The 14,263-nt window shown below is 53.2% G+C and overlaps 6 protein-coding genes across 6 annotated transcripts; 4 read left to right on the top strand and 2 right to left on the bottom strand.

The window, feature by feature from the left end:
* B0T26DRAFT_735262 (uncharacterized protein) lies at window positions 1–1,838 on the top strand. The gene has a single exon (XM_060443231.1). It carries the CDS (start codon window positions 395–397, stop codon window positions 965–967), a length of 573 nt encoding a protein of 190 aa, XP_060289593.1. The 5' UTR covers window positions 1–394; the 3' UTR covers window positions 968–1,838.
* Window positions 1,839–2,058: 220 nt separating this feature from the next.
* B0T26DRAFT_744882 (uncharacterized protein) lies at window positions 2,059–3,015 on the top strand (the record flags this gene model as incomplete). The annotated part of the gene is made up of 3 exons (XM_060444467.1): window positions 2,059–2,145; window positions 2,230–2,511; window positions 2,557–3,015. 3 exons carry the CDS (start codon window positions 2,059–2,061, stop codon window positions 3,013–3,015), a joined length of 828 nt encoding a protein of 275 aa, XP_060289592.1.
* A 363-nt stretch (window positions 3,016–3,378) lies between these two features.
* B0T26DRAFT_682022 (uncharacterized protein) lies at window positions 3,379–5,295 on the top strand (the record flags this gene model as incomplete). Its single annotated transcript, XM_060440713.1, has 5 exons — window positions 3,379–4,050; window positions 4,395–4,561; window positions 4,678–4,828; window positions 4,892–4,974; window positions 5,160–5,295. 5 exons carry the CDS (start codon window positions 3,379–3,381, stop codon window positions 5,293–5,295), a joined length of 1,209 nt encoding a protein of 402 aa, XP_060289591.1.
* Window positions 5,296–7,986: 2,691 nt separating this feature from the next.
* On the bottom strand, window positions 7,987–9,421 carry B0T26DRAFT_735257 (uncharacterized protein). The gene has a single exon (XM_060443230.1). It carries the CDS (start codon window positions 9,250–9,252, stop codon window positions 8,245–8,247), a length of 1,008 nt encoding a protein of 335 aa, XP_060289590.1. The 5' UTR covers window positions 9,253–9,421; the 3' UTR covers window positions 7,987–8,244.
* A 479-nt stretch (window positions 9,422–9,900) lies between these two features.
* Window positions 9,901–11,108, bottom strand: B0T26DRAFT_865943 (isoprenoid synthase domain-containing protein; the record flags this gene model as incomplete). Its single annotated transcript, XM_060447808.1, has 3 exons — window positions 9,901–10,384; window positions 10,467–10,764; window positions 10,826–11,108. The coding sequence occupies 3 exons, from the start codon at window positions 11,106–11,108 to the stop codon at window positions 9,976–9,978; spliced, it is 990 nt and encodes a 329-aa protein (XP_060289589.1). The 3' UTR covers window positions 9,901–9,975.
* A 790-nt stretch (window positions 11,109–11,898) lies between these two features.
* On the top strand, window positions 11,899–14,062 carry B0T26DRAFT_877187 (cytochrome P450; the record flags this gene model as incomplete). The annotated part of the gene is made up of 4 exons (XM_060448127.1): window positions 11,899–12,702; window positions 12,782–13,146; window positions 13,219–13,467; window positions 13,574–14,062. The coding sequence occupies 4 exons, from the start codon at window positions 11,899–11,901 to the stop codon at window positions 13,737–13,739; spliced, it is 1,584 nt and encodes a 527-aa protein (XP_060289588.1). The 3' UTR covers window positions 13,740–14,062.
* Between the last annotated feature and the right edge of the window lie 201 nt (window positions 14,063–14,263).

Below are 14,263 nucleotides of genomic sequence, written 5' to 3'. Positions count from 1 at the left end.
CATAAACATAGCAACAATTTCGGCGCTGACTAGCGGCCGAAGCCGAAACCAGCGAGGTTTACCCAAAACTGGACACCCGCCCAGCTCGGCAATGGCAGGGGCTGGAGCACTGCACACAGGCAGAGAGCAACAAAAGACCCGGGGTGCGAGATCACACGTTGCAGACGCGCCAAAGCGGGTAAGGAGACGATTGACAAAACAACCGCGTGGCAGTGCTCCGTTGTCCAAAACCAAGGGTACATCTCGTTCGGGAGCCATGGAAAATGCGAGACCGTCTAATAAGATAAGATCGCGATTGAGTCTGTCCAGGATTAAAGTTAGGGTGAAACACTTGATCCACCGTACCAACAAGAAACGTAATACACTAGAGATTTCGCGCATTAGCTGACCATGGATGACTTCAGCAATAACGCCTGTCACGATTTTGGCCAGCGCCGAAGATGGATATCCGCAATGGGAGAACGCGAATCGACAAAACACCTCCCAATGCCCGATCTACCGCCTTCCCAACGAGCTCATGGTGGCTATTATGGACATATCGGTCCACGACGACACACGCATCTGCATTGGACGCGAAGGCAGCGTGCGACTCTGCTCCCACCTGTCGGTGAACTGGGCGGAGCTCGATTTGCGGCCCCGGAGCCATGAGAGGGACTGCGTGCCATCGGAATCCGTGATTCGCTGCCTGCACCCGTCACATGAGAGCGTCGATCATATATTCGCAAGCTACCCAAGAAGAACAACACCGAACAGTACCATTTCATCCCGCCCATCGCTTGCCATATTCAAAATGTTTGACAAAGAATTCGATACCACTTCCGTCCACACGGTGAGGAGGTGCAAGATACACTCGTTTGATCTGGCTCCTTCCCGGCCAGTGACAATGAAACATCTCCAGCGGCATCTCGAGTTGCGGCAGGCGCACCCCAAAGATGGCGACTTTGCGCTTTGTCCACACGTCCCGTAGGGTGATGTTAAGCTGCTCCAAGCATTCTCGCCCACAGTATGCTGTTGCTTTGGCGACGTCGCGGCGCCATGGCGCCAATATGCTAAGACCATCTGGAGGCTACCACGAACTGACCCTTATTACATCCCTATGCTAGAGTGCCGGAATCGAGCGTCTAAGTGTCCCTCGTATATAGGGGAGTTCCTAACACCAGGGGTAATACACAGCAAAACCTGCTTGTCTTGCCGGACAGCATACCTCCGGAGTAGAGACGGAAATCGCATCTTCCTCGAGGTTAGCCATGACGGCCAATATATCGAGCATCGTTACCCGCTGAATCACAGATGGTTCGACCAATTGGATCCTAAGTCATGGGGAATGGAAGACGACGCCGAAACAAGGGAAATTCTATGGTGTCTGGACGCGAACTGCAAAACTAGCAGATCAGGGATTTGCAAGCTCCCTCGATTCGGCCGTCAGGAGCTTTTCCGGGATTCTCTCGGCAAAGCCCCGAAACACGAAGTTATCCGGAAGCGGCTAGAAGGACTCTCCAAGGATTTTGTTTTGGGAGAAGAAGCGCGCACCAGAGTCTAGGTCGCAAGAGAGTGAGAGCAGATCGATCAGGAATCAGGGACCCGAGATGGACGAAGCATGAAGTTTGAAAGTGGTTATGATACAGCTACAGGGTTATATCGCGTCGGTAGTTTACAGCACAAACACTTTATAGCAAAAGTACCTTACATTACGAGGGTACAATATGGAATTAATTACTAGAGCTACGCAGTCCGCAAGAAATGTTTCTGTTGGGTTCACCAGGGTACCGGTACTGGAATCAACAGGGCGTAACTGTACGCCGAAAGCTGGTGGTTCAAGTGATGGATTGTAGATGCGTGTTCTTCTCTCTAGCTTTCTGGCAGTGCCAGAAAGCCCGTTCTTATACTACTATTGTGGTGGCGAAGTGGGTGGCGAAGTCTCTATCTAGAACCTTCGAGGCCCTTCTGCTTGACAAATTCCAACACATACCCTCCAACCATTAAGTTGCAGCAGGGGATTGCTGATTTCTCTCTGTTATCCGAGCATTTTTCATATATCTACCCACTTGCTCTTTAACGATGCGACTGTTAAACGCCTCGACGCTCCGGCTGACGGAATTCATCGGTGATTCCGTCTCACCATACGCCGCACTGTCACACACTTGGGTGAAAAATGAAGAGTTCAGCCTTCAAGACTGGGAATAAATCCACAAACACCCACAGGGATCTAATTTCCATCCTTTTGCTCAGCGGGGAGGGTACCTAAAGATTGCCTGGTGCTGTGACCAAGCTAAGCAAGACAATCTGGAGTGGGCATGGGTTGAAACATGCTGCATCGACAAGACGAGCAGCTCGAAGCTGTCCGAGGCCATCAATTCCATGTCTCGGTGGTACCAAAACTGTCGCGTCTGCTACACCTTCTCCGACGTGTCGGACGGAGACGTGCCCCAGGCCCAGGATTCCGAGTTTCGCCGGTCTCGATGGTTCACCAGAGGATGGACCCTACAGGAGCTATTGGCGCTAGAACGCATGGTATTTTTCACCAAGTCCTGGGCCCTTCTTGGAGATTGATCCGAGCTTTGCCAGGCCATTAGTGAAGTGTCGAGGATCCCGTCAGACTATTTCTGCAGCGGCCACCGGAGTCCTATTTTCGCCGCTAGCATAGCCCAACGAATGTTATGGGCGGCATCACGATGTACGACAAGAAGGGAAGATGTGGCATATTGCCTGCTGGGTATATTCGACGTGAATATGCCCTTGCTATATGGCGAGGGCAAAAAAGCCTTTCAAAGGCTACAGGAGGAAATCATCAAGCACACCAACGACAGCAGCATCTTTGCTTGGGGCTTTGGAATGAGCGAATCCTGTGTCCAGGATTCCACCGAAACTCAGTACCTTGCGTCTTCGCCTTCCGACTTTATGGGCTGCCACAGTATCGTGATTGACGAACAGGGCAGCGGTCAACGCGTCGATGACTTTGAGGTCACCAAGAAGGGTTTGCGCATCAGCATCTCATCATTTTCCGAGATAATATAGATCTCATACGTGAATCAAAGCAAAACTGTCCTAGGCTTATTAAATTACCACCCGAGTGGCGATATATTCTACTTGATTACCATCCGCCTCGCTTGGACGAGTGGCAAGAGCAGTGAAGGAAACGAGGTTATGCGACAGAGAGGCCCTCCGCTGCTCTGGCCGAGACGTCTTGTCCGCTGGCCTAGTTTTAAAACTATCTACATAATCAAGCCGTCGGCCGCCTACGACAAACTACCTCCTGCGCAGACCGACCAGCCGGCCCTAGCTGCGAGCCCCGGCTCAATAATGATACCCGCCAGGCCTTTCTACGCTGTCGAGGCGCTAACTTCAAGTCCATCTCTTACTATACATCGCCTAGACGGCATGGATCACTACGTCGTCACCGATACGGACCTCCAAGCGCCCGCCACGGTTAAGGGGAATGCCTACTTTCGTTTCCGGCCAACAACCAGAATAGACGATTTTCAGCTCGATCTCCTCGTCAAAGTCGCATTCGAGGTCCTCCCGCGCCTTGAAATGCCCGCTGACGAGCCAATATATCCCTCCGGCCCTAGAAAGCTTCACAAGAGGAGAGGACAGGAAAGGGAGAATAAAAAGTGGGCAGCCCGCGGGCAAGCAAGTTACGCAAGATCCGATGGCGTGTATGGCCAGATCAACTGCTTCCTGTACAAGACCCCAGCAAACTTTATTGGCGGTCACGATAGCCAAGGCGGCGGCGCCGACTACTTGGAGGCCCTAACAGGTTGGAAAAAGACAACTGCGAACGGCCTCCAGACGTTTTGGCCCACGATCGAGAAGCAACAGGTCGCGGGAACTGACTGCGATATTTTGATTCTGTGTGATAACCAGATCATAGGCCAGGGGCTTTGGGGCTGGCTCGTCTACAAACTGATGTTCGGAACGGTTCTAAACTTTCGCATCGACAGTTTCTCGTGGCGTTCCACTACCAGATTTGTAGTCTTGGTCCTGTTTACATTTCTCTGCGCCTTTGGCGCCGCATCTCGCATCTCCTCCCAGGATGTTTTTGGGGGTACGGTATGTATGGGATTGAGCATGGGCTTTGCCACTACGTGTCTGAGCCAGCCGCGTTCCAGCTATGGTGTCCCCATATTCCCGCTAGTTCTTATCGCAAGTAGCGGATTCATCATGGCCATCCTTCAACAACCCCAAACGAACTGGATTATATATATATGTTTCGGGCTTACTTCGATGTTCTGTATCTTTGTAATTGTAATGGCTCCTATGCTTCACTTATATGGATACTTTATACCCTGGCGGAGAGGTGGTACAAACCAGGTTATGCCTTAACATTATATAGCTAGAAATTAAATACCTAGTTACTTTTTATGAACATAGTGATACTATTTACTTCACATTAGCTTTTGGACAAAATCTCGCAGGAGGTCAACCGGCAGTTTTCGCTGGGCAAGGAGTTCTACGCGCTGCCGCTGGAGGAGAAGCTCAAGTACCACAATCACGACGACCTGGTCAGGGGCGAGTACAACGGCTACCGGTCTTCGGCTCCCACCCGCGCGCACAGCCCGCCGTGATCTAGGAGCATATTGAAGAGGTCGAGGCGTTTATCCGCGTAAGCACCACCCCCCTTTATTACCACACCCATCCACTGCACCCATCTAACCTATCACCCTAGAAATGCCATAGCGAAGTCGTCGTCAAGCTCCTCCGGCTCTTCGCGCTCCTCCTCGAGCTGCCAGACGAAGACCAGCTGGTGCGCAACCACCTGTACGATAAGGGCGAGGACCACCTGCGGTACATGCACTACGCGGCGCGCAGCGCGGAAGAGAACGAGAAGGTGGGCGACCTGTACGCGGCGGGCCACACGGACCTGGGGACGGTGACCCCCCTCTTCCGGTAGCCGGTGGCGGCGCTGCAGATCCTCAACTCGGAGGGGAACTGGAAGTGGATCAAGCCGCAGGACGCGACCATCACCATCAACACGTACGACGCGCTTACGGCGCTGACGGGCGGCTGATCAAGTCGAGCATCCACCGTATACACGCGTCGCCGGCAGACCAATCGACGGTTGACCGGCTGGGGCTGTTGTATTTTGCCATGTAATTACCTCCTTATTGAAGCATTACCCCTTTTACCTTTTTAGCTAGCTAATACATTATGTATGGCAGGCCCAATAACCACGTCGCGCTGGATCCTATCCAGAATAGCCCGCTGCTTACTCGGCTGGGCCTGACCACTAACGCCTTCACCGAGTTGGGCCAGCACCTGATAACCGAGGGGTGGGTCATCGTGCGCCGGTCGTAGCAGCAGCGCCGCAAGGTCGAGGCCAAGATCCTCCCCGGTGGCAAGTACGAGTACAACGAGAAGGACCTCGAGATCATCCCCGGCGTAACTGCCAAGATCTACAGCTGAGGAATATTTGTCCTTATCTGTTGGAGGACGACATAGCAGTTGCTGGTGTACAAGTAGCCTAGGACACGACGGGAGCATTTGTTGGACAAACGCACTCTGGAAACTGTTGGAATTTGTCAAGCAGAAGGGCCTCGAAGGTTCTAGATAGAGACTTCGCCACCCACTTCGCCACCACAATAGTAGTATAAGAACGGGCTTTCTGGCACTGCCAGAAAGCTAGAGAGAAGAACACACATCTACAATCCATCACTTGAACCACCAGCTTTCGGCGTACAGTTACGCCCTGTTGATTCCAGTACCGGTACCCTGGTGAATCCAACAGTATGATATGATAAGGAGCCCGAGGAAAGAAACCTGGCCTTGAGAGAAATGGGCTCGTCGATTTATCATGGAACCCTTATCATTATGCTGCGCCCGGTGCTGAACATTGCGACGCCCGACGCGCTGCACGAGCGCGGATAGGGCACGAATCGTGGACGTCCCTCAGCCACTTGTTCCGCTAAGAGTAAGGGGGCCGGTGCGCCTCGCAGGGCAGACACCAAGGCGTGCAGATGCCCCCCTCCAAAGTCGCCGTGCAGAGCCTCGCCCTCGAGACAAAGGTCGAACAAGGCGCAGCTGGACCCCAGGAAGACACCGCCTCAGGGCGCGACACCAACTCGATGTTGTCCTGAATAAAGAGGTAAATCCACTTGTGAATTGACGGCTGCAAGTTCAACTGGTATACGTCCTTCGCTGCTGGGAATGGGCTGAAATTCACTTGCTCGAGAATGCAAGTCCGGCAGGAATTGGTGTGACATAGAAAAGAGGAGCCGGGTATCTGCATTGAGAGGAGGATGAAGACTTACGGTATCTACAAAGGAAAGAGTCTAATTAACCAAGGTAGTTATTTATATAAAAGTGAGAGCACAGGGGGTAAGGGGGGTTGCCCTGTGCAGTGTTTTCGAGGGCACGGCAGGGCAGCTGTGAGCATAGGGGGTATTGGCTCAAATGCTCAGGAGCCCCCTTCTCCAGGTGATTGCGCTCCACTCCTCCCCGGTAAACATGGCCGCTTGATAGGGTTCTATATCGGCACAGAATATACATGGCAGCTATTTAATCTAGAATAGTTTTATGAGTCTGAAGCCCCTACTTTGCCCCTTAAAAATATTACAAATCGAGTCCGATCAATCTATATAGATTGTTGGAACAACGCGCATTCCAGCCACATAGAGGTGGCTGTAGCAACGCATTCATCAGCCAGACAGGCGGCGGTGGAGGCCTAGGGGTCCCAGATTCCATATAAGTAGCCTACGGCCACCTCTTTCTTCTAGATACACATAGACAAATAATGACCATTACTTGAACCACCAGCTTTCGGCGTGCAGCACGCCCTGTTGTTTCCAGTACCGGTACCTGGTGATTTCAACATAAATAAGCTCCTCCCTACCAAGGAGGGTAGGGAGGACCCACCAAAAAAAACATACAACACCAGGGATTCGCTGGTCGTCACCGACCCAACTACTAGTCTGGCGGTTAGAAACCTTGTCTCTGGGACTCAAAGCGGCCGAAAATGAGGGTATACAGGAGTCGAAAATGGGGCATCTTATCTCTTATCTTAATTGAAACGGATTCCATATCGAGTTTAGCGGATATAATACCGTTTTTTTGAAACGCTTACTACTCCGTCTTGTACAGACACGTAAAATGGAATGCACCTAATTAAAACGCTACGGGATACCGTGGTAGGTGCGGGGTCGTTTCCAACGACGGTGCGAACCAAGCACGCTGTGAGATACCTCCCCAGCTAACCTCGTTGGGTGGGATGCGTTAAGAGTATAAATAAAGCGACCACGATCTCTATGAGGCTCGTGGTGAGCGCTCTAAGCCGTACGTATGGATAAAGACTTGGGAATACCTGTCTCCGCCGATTGGACGGTTCGACCCTGACTGAGTAAACGTCGACCGTGATCAAATGGATATATATACTGAGGAATGACCCAGTGGTTTCACAGGCCTTAAGCAAAAACTATGCCAGTATTGCTTACTGCTGTGCGATACTGCGTCTAGTTGAATTCTTAGCTACGATCCGACTAGCGCGTCAGACGTTTTCAGAACGCGTTAAAAGCATGTAAACTTATAAAGTAGAAGCTCGAGTACGACTTGGCCCGTAAGAACTAATTCCATTGCGATACGGATCGGGACGGTAGCCCGTACACGCTCCTCGCAACTAACCGCGTCGATATAAGCGGCGTACGAACGGGGATAGGACGAGATTATCGCTAAGTGACCAAGATAGGTTGAGGATGCTGCTCGGGGATGGACATTTTGAGAAGGTACTAAGATATATTACGCTTACCGGACACGGTGACGCCTCCGGCTACTATTGCTGCTGTCGGGCTTAGGGAGGCCTGGCAGCCTACTGCGGGTGCTGCGGTGCCGCCGAGCGTGGCGGGGGTTAAGAAGAGGGCCGAGGACTAATTAGTATTCAAGGGCTAAAGACTGGGTAGGATTGGAAGGTTGGGGATTGTATCTAATAGCGTTTATTTTTTGATTTTTTGACGGATTGGGAGTTTGGGGGAATACGGGCGGCTCGCGACATATGTTGATCATACTGTAACTAGGCTTCTGTGGAGCTTCCGTAGATATTCATTTGTCTTTAACCTTGCCGCTTCGTCTCATCAACGCGTACCGTGAGAGTTATCTGTCATTCCTGGGCTGTTGCCCGTCCCCAACATCGCATCACCACATAGCAATACTAATCGAACTAGAACGCAAATAACGAGAATAGTATAGAGTGTGCCGAAGTCAAACGCCAACATAACAAGACATTTATATCAAGGGGTACTGCAATAGACTGTCTTATCAGTTATAGAACTCACTAGTCATCTCAACACACCAATCCCAAAACTCTGCCGCGCGCCCAGTCCCGCCATCCGCAACCGGCTTTGTTGCGTTAGCCAACTCCTTCCTCAAGGGACCGTGCTCACCACCTCGGGAGGACGACCCTCCGGCAATCCTGCCCCAGGGCACAATATAGCATCCATTCTTCTCAACCGTGATGTCCAATGACAAGCCAGCATATAGCTGCGTTAGCGCCGCCCGCTCAGCAGAGTGCAGCAGCGGCCAGGCGAGATGTTTCGTTAAGGGTGTATAGCGGAACAGGTTAGTCGAGGCGGCGCCTGGGTTGAGGGCGACGCTAACGACCGAAGGCTCTCGGCGAGCGAGCTCGGTAGCAAGAAATAGATTGCCCGTCTTAGAGTTAACGTAGTTGCGCGTCGTATTCTTGGGCGGAGTGCGCAGCTCCGATATGACAATGCCCTCCTTGGGCGCCGAGAGCTCGATCATCTGGCTCGATGTCCAGACGACACGGACCGAGGCCGCATCCTTAGCGTCTTGGGCGGCGGCTGTCGACTTGAGCAGCGGCAGCAGAAGCTGGGTAAAAAGAAACGGGCCGAGGCAATTGGTGGCGAGCTGCAGCTCGATGCCTTGTTTCGACAGACTACCCAGCGGGGGTTGGGACACGCCGGCGTTATTCCATAGGACGTGTAGACGCGGCTCTAGCGCCTTGAAGTCGTCGACGGCGGCTTTAATGCTGCTGAGGTCGGCGAGATCGAGCCGCAGGAACTCGAGGGATCCTGCGGATGCCGGTGTGGCATCTTGGATAGCTTGGATGGCTTGGCGGACCTTGACTTCGGACCGGCCCGCAATGTAGATGCGGCCGTTTTTCCGGTATAGGATCTTACAGAGCTCGAGGCCAATCCCGGATGAGCCGCCCGTTACGATGAAGACCTTGGTATCCTGAGCAGGGACGTCGGCTTCGGAAAATGCGGGGGTTGGAGGGAAGAACTGCGAAAGCTGGGCCTTGAACATGTTGTCACTTTGAGAGGAAAGGAAAGACGTGCAGGTTTGGGCGAGGGAAATGGGAAGAGGATGCGGACAGCTTGGGGCTGGCGGTGCCGAAGAGCTTAGAGAGGGCTGAAAGTATGGTTGGGGTCGATAACAAGGGAAAAGAGGGGTGGTGGAGAGGAGGGAACAGGCATACTAGAAAGACGCGTATGGGGGCTAGTATCTAGAAGTACCGATTTTACCGCTAAAAAAGCCGCAAGTTTATAGCAGCTACCATAGTGGGGGTGGGTGGCATTGCAGTTAAAGGGTGCAGGGTGGGTGCGCCAAGTATTCCTCTAATTATTCCTTACTCCACTGTGCACCAACATATTACGGCGAGCTGGAGTACCGCAGCAAGAACGAGGCACAAGCTGCAAGTAAATGACGACTACATCTCGGCATTACGATGAGCCGCTTGATTCGCGCAGGCAGATAGAGGACGTGAGCCGTCTAGGCAGGCTGCGAAGATCTGAGCCTTGACGGCAGGACCTTGTGTGACGAGATGCTGACCGCTCATCGAACTGTGTGTGAGCAGAATTACACAGTGGCAGCGGCGGCCTAGCGAATTTGGAAGGAGCTTTCTTTTGTGTTTCACACCACGCCAATCTCCACTTGATAAGACCCCATTAATTGCAAAACTGCAAACCATTCGTCGAAAACACTGCGTAATAACTGAACACGCAACTGAAGTGCCTGACCTTCAGTCTCCTAGAGAGCCTGACGGTACCGCGGGCAGTAGATACTCCACACCAAATTTCCAGCGATGCTCAACAAGACGGCCTCGATATAAGCCCGCACGTCTTTGGAAAGTGCCGCATCCGTCCTTGTTCTCTCCACGATGCTACAGTACTCGTCAATGTAGTCTCTAGTCACTTCGGTACATATGGCCTTGGCTTCGTTCTCATCAACGCCGCGCTCTTTCATAATGACCCAGATGGCGTTGAAGACGTGGTCTTGATCCAATTGCTCGGCTGCCTGACGCTCCTTCTCCCACGAGTAGAGGTCATTGGTCAAGGCCAGTACCACATATCCGGGACGCGCCAGTTTCATGCAGAGATGATATTCATCATCGGGAATGGTGAGGCCCATACCATACGTTAAGGTGCCAAACCAGATTCTGGAGACGAGCTCTACGTCAGTATACAGTCCATCTATGACTAATGAAACGAGTCTCGGAAAAGGGAGCCGTTGAAACATACAGCTCTCCGCAGTCGATGACACGGGCTGGAATATACTGTGCGAGTGTGTCAAATGCCTTTAGTCTCGTCCGCGACGCGAGCTGTACAAACCGCGCCCAGGCTTCCATAGTCGTCTTGGCCCGAGGTGCGTCAATGGCTATCATCTCGGCTAGCACCCGGGCCTGTAGCCGCTTCGTGGAACTGAGCTTCCCAAGGCTACCCTCGATGTTGTGGTCCAGAACCCCCGTCCCGAACGTCTCGAGGATTCCTGGCCCTCCAGTATCGGGCAGCTGCTTGAGGTCAAGCATCTCCATCTCGTCTGCAGCCTTGAGTCAGTGTCATTTCTCTAGTTATCTGCAGCTCTCACTGGCCTCACGCACCGTCGTAGAGGAACGCATACTCGTTGGCGTATGAGACAACCTCTAGCCTCTCAGGGAGGCATTCCGGAACCGTGACTCGGATGAAGCTGAAGTGCTCCCCAAGGCCTCCTTGGTATCCATGGACGGGCGCGACATGCTCAGACCAGTCGCGCTGTGCGCGAAACGCACCAATGATCTCGCTGAACGAATCTTTGTGTCGGCGGAGGGTAACCATCTTGTTGGTAATCAGTCCGTCTGTCTCAAACAAGCTCGGGTCGACCACCTCGGAATATCGGAATTCCATGGTTATTGGATTGCCAGTTCTCAACAATAGTTAACAACGTTCCGATGCCGACAAGAGCCACTCTGAGATCTGGAGAAATTTTTAGACAACGCTCAGGTCTTATGAAGGCGTTGGGGGCCATGGGGTTCAAATCTCTCGACCTCAACGTGCTTCGCTCTTTCTAGCACTAGCGCCATCATCCCGGCGGTACCTTCTTCTCAACCCCCAACCCCCCCTCCGTAGCCGAGTCTGGTGGTAACAGGCCATGAGCAAGTAGGGTTCGGCTAAAATTATGCATGAAGGAATATTTAGGGAGTGAAGCTGCAGCCTGCTGGACCAACTTCCTGCTGAACGAAAATCAGTAGCTGTTGGCCCCCCACCCCTTGCTGCATCCTCTTTTCGCGCCGGTCCGGATCTTCTAGGACAAAGCTTGTTTCTGTTCTGCTGTCACGCTGACCAGCCTGGCTCCCTCTTGAAAGGTACCGTTTATCGCCGTCTATCATTAGCCTCTCCAGAGATGTTAATAATCGCCGAGAGAGCCATTGCGGATTGGCTTTGGGCCACAGGCGGGGTTCGATGGCCGTTTGGAAGCACTGTCCCGGGCGGTCCAGGCAAGCACAGTGCTCTGTCGTGCAATATCTTTGCCGAGCTAACAGCGTCAACAACTCAACATTAGACCTGCATTTCAGGTCGCTCGGCTCCGACAAATACCTCTTTATTGCCCTATTTTGCCCTGTTGAGTCTTCCAACATACCACGCTTCCCAGGTGTAAGTGTCTCGAAGCTCCGTCCTTTGCCATTTCTTTGCCAGAATGCGGGATCCCGGCGCCGCCCGGACGCAGCCGGGACTCGTCCACCAGCTCGGTCCTGTTCTCGCCCTTTTCTGTGTAGCCTACCTTGTCTATACTACGGGGCTCGCTGTCTACAATCTCTTCCTCTCTCCCCTGGCCAAGTTCCCGGGCTCCAAGCTGGCAGCCGCGACGAGCTGGTATGAGTTCTACTACGACTACTGGCTCGACGGCCAGTACATCTTTGAGATTGAGCGCATGCACAAAAAATATGGGCCCATCATCCGCGTCAACCCGGACGAGCTCTCAATTCACGACCCGGCCTTCTATAACGAGATCTATGTGACCGAGAGCAAGCGGCGCACAAACGCCTACGACGTCTTTTGCAAGGGCATCGACTTTGACGGGTCGCACCTCTTGACAGCGGATCACGACCTGCACCGCCGCCGCCGCAAGCCACTGGAGCCGTTTTTCTCGCGCATGGGCATCGCCCGCCTGCAGCCCATGCTGGCCGAGGTGGCGCTGCACCTCGAGACGCGCCTCCGCGACCTAAAGGGCTCCGGCAAGGTCATCCGCCTCGACCACGCCTTTTCGGCCTTTTCCGGCGACATCATTGGCCGCATCTGCCTCGACGGCGGGTCCGGCGGTAGCCGTTTTCTTGATGACCCGGACTTTGCGCCCGACTGGTATAACGTCATCCACGCCATCGTGCGGTCCATTCCGCTGTTCACAGGCTTCCCCTGGCTTGTGCGCGTCGTCAGCTGGATCCCGGAAAGCGTTTTGCTCTGGGCGTACCCCCGCGGGCAGATGTTTAACATTTTCAAAGAGGTAACTTTTTGCCTTTCTTCTCGTGCATATCCCATGACAACGCTGGATTTCTGATCAAGTATTCTTGCGTGTCAAACAGAGAGCAAAGCAACACATCCGGCGTGCCATGACGTCAGCTACAGCAGCGCACGGCGCGGAAAAGGGTCATGAAGAAGACGCATCTTCGCTCTTCCACCACATCGTCAACAAGAGCGACATGCCCGAGTCGGAGCGGTCCGAGGAGCGCCTCTCCAAGGAAGCCCAGGTGCTGCTAGGCGGCGGCACCGCCAGCACGGCGCGCACCATTGGCTTCGCGTCTTTCTACATTCTGTCCCGACCCGCCATTCGTGCTCGGCTCGAGGCAGAGCTCAGCCCGATCATGGCTAGCTGGCCGACGCGCGTGCCCTCGTGGGCCGAACTGGAGCGGTTGGCGTTTTTGCAGGCCATCATCAAGGAGTCGTTGCGGTGAGTGTTTACGCTGAAGCACGCTTCAACTGCCCCGCCTTGTGGTAACAATCTTTAAACCCCCGCCCGCAGCCTCAGTTATGGTGTCATGCACCGCCTCCCGCGCATCTCTCCCGACGTGCCCATCCAGTACAAGAACTACACGATCCTTCCCGGTGCCCCTGTCGGCATGTCGGCGTACCTGATGCACTCGGACCCAGACGTTTTTGCCTCGCCTGGCGAGTTCACCCCCGAACGATGGCTGCGACAAGACACAATTGGTAACATGAACAAGAGCTTCGTGCCTTTTTGCCGGGGCTCGCGGAATTGTCTTGGGATGAAGTAAGTTTCTCCTATCTTCTTCGGTCTTTTCCCATTTTCTTATTATAGCCCTGGAGGCTGTGGGCTTACCAGGTTACTAATACCTTTCCCCGTTTCTCCCTCACAGTCTAGCCATGGCAGAGATGAGCCTGATCCTGGCCGTCTTGTTCCGGCCCAACGGGCCCGAGTTCGACCTGTTTGAGACGGACGAGAGCGATATCAGGCAGGCACACGACTTTCTCATCCCTCTGCCCAAAATCACCACAAAGGGGGTACGCGCCCTGATTCGCTAGCCCCGGTGCGCGTCACAGATACAATCATGAACTTTGGTAGAGGAGGGCTGATGATGATACGTAATCCCGTTTGTCGAAGAAAGAGAAGCAGGTAAAAGATTGGCACATTGGACAGAGAGTATCAAATCATGGCTGCATAGAACGCCTCAACCGAACTATCAGTTTTGCCCCTGCCTGCATTCCCGTTCCAATTCGTGCGGTACGGCGCGTTGAGTTCAAGTTGTAAAGGAGGGTGGGGTGCCTTTGGTCAACCGAAACCATAGGTACAAACGTTGGGCATGCAAGGACTTGTGTGTGATGTTACCTGGTGTTACTCTTATCGGGCTGCAGTATAGTGAAAGAAAACAGATCTGCTATATTTACACGGTATACTTTAGTAGCAAGCCCTTTAATGGCTCCCGTCCGTCTGTTGTGTAACCTACTCGGTGTCGATTCAGCAGGCAGCCAACAAACCAAAGCAAGCGGCTGGGCTTTGTAATGCCATGTAAGCAAGTGCAGGTTTGGTGTCCTGTCCAGTAAGAGAG

Source organism: Lasiosphaeria miniovina (assembly GCF_030549165.1).
Source record: "Lasiosphaeria miniovina strain SMH2392-1A chromosome Unknown B0T26scaffold_9, whole genome shotgun sequence".
Classification (NCBI taxonomy): Eukaryota; Fungi; Ascomycota; class Sordariomycetes; order Sordariales; family Lasiosphaeriaceae; genus Lasiosphaeria; species Lasiosphaeria miniovina.
Note: the sequence above shows the minus strand (reverse complement) of the source record. Positions and strands in the feature narration are given on the sequence as shown.

Coding starts and splice junctions, on each gene's coding strand:
- B0T26DRAFT_735262 (XM_060443231.1), top strand. CDS start 395: ATGACTTCAGCAATAACGCCTGTCACGATTTTGGCCAGCGCCGAAGAT.
- B0T26DRAFT_735257 (XM_060443230.1), bottom strand. CDS start 9,252: ATGTTCAAGGCCCAGCTTTCGCAGTTCTTCCCTCCAACCCCCGCATTT.